Here is a 6000-nt window from a genome sequence, read left to right on the forward strand (position 1 = left end):
GCTTTGTGTCTAATTATAGTGACTGTCCTTTTGCACGACTGTATGTAGCTGTCATTATATGGAGCACTCTGAGGATCTCTATTGACTTCTGATAAATGGCTCAGTGGTTTCAAGGTTCATAATTTGAAGGATGCCCAGGTCTCTAGCCATTAATTCTCGCAGTATGGGGCACCCAGCTTGGATGAGGAAAGGGCTTTTCATTGTCAGTAGTTGCTGTGCTTTCCACAAGCTGGTGAGGCTGGAGCTGGCTGGACAGCGTGTTGTGTGCCTGGGCACCTCTCAGGGCTTTGCAAAACATTCCTCAGCTTGCATTGTCTGCTCTTTAAAAACAAAGGAGGGCGCCTCCTTTCTTAATAATTTGGAGTCTCCAACCTTTGGGAAGAAAGGCAGAGGGCTCTGAGCTTTGCCTCGGCGAGAAAGCTTAGCTGAGCAGTGAAATCGCAGCAGAAATGGCCGGGTGATTAGAAACTTCTTCCAGGCTTATCTTTGCGGTCTCGTTCTCTCTTGTCTTCGTCGTAGCCTTAAAACTAACCCAAACACCAGCTTCTCCCCCCCTCCCCCCCATCTTTTCTGTCTTTGCTGGCAGATATATGTTCAGTGGCGGTGTCTGTGCGTGCAGGCAGGCGGGGGGACCGCGTCCAGCCACCTGGGCTGGACTCGGGGGGCAGCTCGGGGGAGGCGGGCATCCGCTAAGGCGGAGAGAAATAGGAGCCAGGCGGGCGTTTTGTGGCTTTTACTCTATATATGAAAGAAGACAAAAACATACAAAGTATATATACAACTAAAATTCAACAATATATACAGAAAGGTTGCTCGGGGAAAAGGTCCCCCTCGCTCAGTGGGTGAGACCGCCGTCAGGCAGCGCTGAACCTTCCTTCCCCAGAGCGCGGCGGCGGGTCCCGCCGCGGATCCCTCGCTCTGTCGCTCCTGCTCGTCTCCTGGAGTCTGTCCGGCTGTGTGTGCGGGTGTGTGCGGGTGTGTGCGGGTGAGGGGTCTCTTCGCGGGAGAGACGGTGGTTTCTTCTGAGCCGCAGCCCATTGCATTTTGAGAAAGCATGCAGGTTTTGCTTCGTGGTAATGTTCTAATCTTACAGTATATTTTAATTTTTCAACCAGTTCTCCTCCCCCCCCCCCTTCTTCTTCTTTTTTTTTTTTTTAATCCCTTCTGTCTTCATTTTTTCCCCCCCAGTCCGGATTTAGTGAATAAAAATGAAGGAGCTTTGACTAGTCTCTCTTTCATCACATAATGTCTTTAGCTCATTAAACAAGTAAAAACGGCTGCCATGGTAGATTCAGGTTCTTCTTGTGGGCAAAGTCTGTAAAAAGTTTGTTTTGACGTATACTCCACAGAGAAAGAGGCTGGTGCCTTGGAGTCCAAAGGAAAATATCCTAAAGAGAAGTGTCTTCTGTGCGCCAGAATGAAAATTGTGTCTTTCTGTTCAAGATCAATCGCTGAGGTTACTTGAGAAAAAAAAAAAAAAAAAAAGCCACTCTGTCTCTTTGCCGCATCTACAAGTTCACACAGAGCCTGTTAGCTGGCACGGCTTGGCAAAGCAGGGGAACTTCTTGCCATGTCGAGACGAGGCGTTCTTGGGAGATTATTTCTCTTGGACAATTCACATCATTTGTGGTCTCTGCATTGTGTCTTGATGTGGAGAAGAATACCAGTGAGAATAGCCAGGCATGTAGCTGTTGGGAGGCATATTGACTCCCTTGGCAGAAGCTGAAACGTCCCAGACTGGAGGCAGAGCCGGAGAGCGCGGGGAGAGGGCGGCGGAGCCGGGCAGAGGGTCGCTCTCGTGGGGGTTGCTGCCCTGCTTCAGCAGCTTCTTGAATTTGGAGCGCTTGTTCTGAAACCAGATCTTCACCTGTAAACCAAAACGAAGCAGATATCAGGCCGCCGTCAGCACCCAGGGCGCTGCAGGGGAGACCCCGGGGGCTGCGGGTTTGCTCTAGGGAAGGTCTTGAGAGCCCACGCCAGTCGTGCGTGGGGATGGAGAGGGGGGAAGGAGGGGTGGCTACTGCTGCTCTCGGGCTCTGGATGCAGCTGGAGAGAACAGGAGGGGCAGAGCAGAGCTGGAAAATGAGAGGGATGCGGGTTTTAACCTGGAACGTTATTTGTCCCGGGCCAGACAGATTGATCGAGCTGAAACAGAGTACATGCTCTGAGCTTTCCTGCCTTAACGCCTCATTCAGAATTTTGGAGGTCATTTGATCATTTTGGCAAACTGTTGTCAAACGCGGGCAATCATATGATTTTGTGCCAGGAGACAGGAGCCAATAGACAAAGGGCATCTTACAAAGAAATCTCGCATCCGAAACCATGCGCGATCGAGCGGTCCTCGCTGATGCCACGGGGGAGGAGGCACAACGGCACTGGGATTGTGGCTTTATTTTAAAAGTTGTTTTTAATGTAAAGAGAAAAAAAAATCTCTTTTCTCAGTGATTAATTGGCTGTCATGATTGCTCTGGGTCTCATCCTGCTACTAATCCAGCAGAACTCCCGAGGAGGGAGCCTGTACTCCATGAGGTGTACAGGGATCGGGCCCGCTCTGGCAGATCGGAATTATTATAGAAATTATATATATGTAACATATATACAAACATATTCCTTCAAATCAAGCAAACAAAGAAAACAAGTCCCACGCGTGTTTTTGACCTTGCAAACTTTGGAGGCGTAATGTTAGGGCTTAAGCAGGGGTGCTTGTCTAGCTGCATGCTCAGGATCGGGCCCCCGACCCTATGCGTGCGAGAGAGAAGGCGAGACAGCAAAGGAGAGGCAGAGCGTGCATGCTCTGGGTACTGAAATCCCATTTGTAAAACCATCAGGTCTATTCCCATGATTAATATTTGCTGAGTATTTAAAAATCGCTGGCTGGAAGCGACTGGTATCGATGACAATGATAGAACCTGAAGTTATTTGTTAAGCTCATAAATTCACATGGTTACATTTTACCGGATTGATCCCATCTATCCCTGCACTCCGCAAAGCCCAGCCTGGGAAGCCTGTAATGCCTCATGTGTCTTTCAAGCTTAAATTAGCAGAATGGCACAGCTACTCCAACCACACTTAACTACGGCTTAACCTGCTATAATTTTGTACACGGCTGTCTTTGATCTTCAGATCTATTATCACCTTTCGTACATTTTGCCCAGGGGCAACCACTGCATTTGCGTTAGTCATCCAGGGTGAATTAACTATTGATTTTACAGGTATTTCCTAACGTGTTCCTGCTTCCTCCCTACCTATAGGTTGCTACGAGGCAGCTTTTCTTTGCTTTTAGCTCTACCTCAGGCCCAGCGATTCCTTGCCTTTGTTTTGTTCTCCTTTTCACAGCTGGGCAACCGCATCTCGGGGCCGGAATTATCCCGAAATACAGGCAGCTTTAAAATGTCATGTGTGGCATCAAAAGGGAGCCTTTGCTCGCCAGGCAGCTGAGGGAAGGGCGCGTTCAGGTCCTTCTGCGGCCGGCGGGTCTCTCTGTGATGCGTTAGACAAGTGCTATGGCATGGAGATGGGGGACCGTGTGCGTTACCTTTCCTACCGTGCCCATACGGAGGCCAAAACGTCTAGGGAGCATCGTATCTGCTTGGCCTTTATTGCTCGCGCAGGATTTCAGTGGTTTGGGATTCCCAGTAATTACCTGAGTCTGGGTAAGTCCTAATGAAGCTGCCAGTTCAGCTCTCTCTGGAAGTGCCAGGTACTGAGTCTGCTGAAAGCGATGATTTAAAGCCTGGAGCTGTAGACTAGAGTAAATGGTTCGAGGCTTCCGAATCTTTTTCCCTTTTCCATTGAATCTGATTTCACCGTTTTCAATCACTGTGGTTTTTTGCTGATCTGCAAGCAAAACACCACAGCTGAAACATCACCCTCCTTCGCTATTTAACGCAGGCATTTGGGCTGCCGCGGCTCCTAAAATCCCAGCAGCCTGCCCCGGGTGCCGGTTCACCACCATCGCGTACACCCAGGCGCCGGTTCCTTACAGGCACCCCGCCACGGACGCTGCTGCTGGGGACAGACCCCAGGTGCTGTCTGCCGGGAGCCAAAACCACCACCCGGGCATAGCGGGCCCGCTGCCTTCCCCCCGGGGCTGGGTGGTGGGGAATAATAATAATAATATTAAAGTGCCACACTGGCTTCGTGGAGGGATGTCTGGTTCACGGGCCATCCAGGTTTTACCCAGCTAAGTGACTTCGCGTCGCCGGTTTGGTGGTCAGTGAATCACCGGTCCGAGACTTTTAACAATGCTTTTCTCCCCCCCGCCCCCCCACCCCCCCCCCGCCGTGCCCCTCCGGATGAATACGGACAAACGAGAGGTTCCCTGCAAAAAAAATACATAAATCAGACGGCCCCCGAGCGGAATGCGACCCGCTCGCCTGGAAACTTTCACTCCTCAGGTGTTAGCAGGAATTTTGCCTAAAGCCGGTCCCGCAGTAACAAAGGAGCGCCGAGCGCTGCCCGCCGGCCGCGAGGCGAGCGCGAGGCGCCGGTGCCCAGCGCCGCGGTACCGCCGGCGGGGGGGTGGGGGGGGTGGGGGGGAGCGGCGGCCCCGCCGCCGATGTACCGGATCGGTAGGCCCGCGGAGGGGGCGCAGGAACAAGCAAAAAAACCCCCCCCCCTTCTCTCCCCGCGCACCCCCGGGGCCGGCATCTCCCCGGGCTCGGCGGGAGCGGGGGGCACGCTGGAGGTCGTTATGGCCGGGGAGAGGCCCGGGGACGGAGGGAGGTGGGGGTGTGTGGTGGCGGTGGGGGAGCTGGCGGCTGTTTGGGGAAGCGGTGCCGGCTCACCTGCATCGTCCGCCCGCGTCTGGCTGGCTGCGCTGCTGTTGTGGTAGGACTGGAGGTAAGGGCTGTGCTGCGAGTGGCTCACGTAGGGGTAGGCGGCCAGCGAGCGGTGGTTGTAGGAGCTGGCGCTGCCGGAGTAGGGCGAGCTGTGGTGGTGATGCTGGTGGTGCGGGTGCGAGCCGGCGGCGGAGTGCAGGCAGTGCAGCGGGTAGTGGGCGCCGGCCATGGCCGGCGAGCTCTGCTGGGAGTGGGGCGGCGGCGGCGGCTGCGGCGGCGGCGGCTGCTGCTGCCCGAACTCCATGAAGGCGGATTTGGAGGAGTCTTGCGCGTCCAGCCCGTCAGCCATCGTAGTCATGGTCATCATCAAAGTTTGGGAGGGAGAGCGCGGCGCTCCCCGGCTCGCCCCCCGCGCTCTGCCTCCTCTCTGCCCAGCCACCGCCGCTCCCCTTACCCGCCGCGGCACCGCTGGAGAGAGGCGGCGGTGATTTAATTTAATTTCTTTTCTCTTTTTTTTTTTTTCTTTTCCGCCTTTTTTTTTTCTCCCCCCCCCCTCCTCTCCAAGGAGCCGTTGTGCGAGGGGCCTCGTTCACTGAGGGAGGGGAGGAAGGGGAGGGCGGTGTGCGGGGTGTGTGGAGGGGGAGGGCGGGCTACTCCCGGCGCTTTTTTGCGCCGCTCTTTTCCTTCATCCCCCCGGCGCGTGGGGTGGGTGGTTGTTTTTTTTTTTTTTGGGGGGGGGGGGGAAAGAAGAGGCCGGGCGTGGGGGGGGAGGGGGGTTTAAGGTGGGAGCCGGGAAAGTTGGGGCTCCGGCGCTTCGACTTGAAGGGCAGGGACGCGCACAAGTCGAATGGTTCGTCTCCGGAGGGCAGCGCCTCCCTCATTGGTCACTCAACCCCCTGACGTCACCGCCCCGCCGCGCCGGCAGCGCGCGCGCTGCCCGCCCCCATTCCCCCCCTCCCCGTTTTCCCCACCCGCGCGCGGGGCGCGGAGCGCGCGAGGCGCGCCCCGCGCCCCGCGCGCGGGTGGGGAAAACGGGGAGCGCCTGCCCCCATCCCCCCCTCACCCTCCCGTCCCAAAATCACGCATCCCCCACCATACGACCCCCTCCATCCCCCGCCAAAACCCCTTGCGCGGTATTTTCGCTGCGGCGAAGAGACGCGCAACGCATTTTTCCCCGCTGAAAGCGGCGGCAGCGGCAGCTCCCGTAATCGCTTTCAAA

At 55.6% G+C, this 6000-nt stretch overlaps 1 protein-coding gene across 1 annotated transcript; it reads right to left on the reverse strand.

Annotated features, from left to right (window-relative positions):
- Positions 1–1470: 1470 nt before the first annotated feature.
- On the reverse strand, positions 1471–5654 carry DLX6 (distal-less homeobox 6). The gene is made up of 3 exons (XM_064441760.1): positions 4788–5654; positions 3644–3837; positions 1471–1867 (listed from the first exon to the last, which is right to left on the reverse strand). Exons 1-3 carry the CDS (start codon positions 5146–5148, stop codon positions 1616–1618), a joined length of 807 nt encoding a protein of 268 aa, XP_064297830.1. The 5' UTR covers positions 5149–5654; the 3' UTR covers positions 1471–1615.
- Between the last annotated feature and the right edge of the window lie 346 nt (positions 5655–6000).

The sequence above is a fragment of the Phalacrocorax carbo genome, chromosome 2 (assembly GCF_963921805.1).
Source record: "Phalacrocorax carbo chromosome 2, bPhaCar2.1, whole genome shotgun sequence".
In the NCBI taxonomy this organism is placed as follows: Eukaryota; Metazoa; Chordata; class Aves; order Suliformes; family Phalacrocoracidae; genus Phalacrocorax; species Phalacrocorax carbo.

What these genes read in the sequence shown, in the direction of transcription:
- DLX6 (XM_064441760.1), bottom strand. Translation starts at nt 5,148, where the DNA reads ATGATGACCATGACTACGATGGCTGACGGGCTGGACGCGCAAGACTCC. An exon ending in GACGCGGGCGGACGATGCAG is followed by an intron (nt 3,838 to 4,787) that starts GTGAGCCGGCAC and finishes TTTTGCTTGCAG; the next exon opens with ATCAGCAAAAAACCACAGTG. An exon ending in TAGGACTTACCCAGACTCAG is followed by an intron (nt 1,868 to 3,643) that starts GTAATTACTGGG and finishes TTTGGTTTACAG; the next exon opens with GTGAAGATCTGGTTTCAGAA.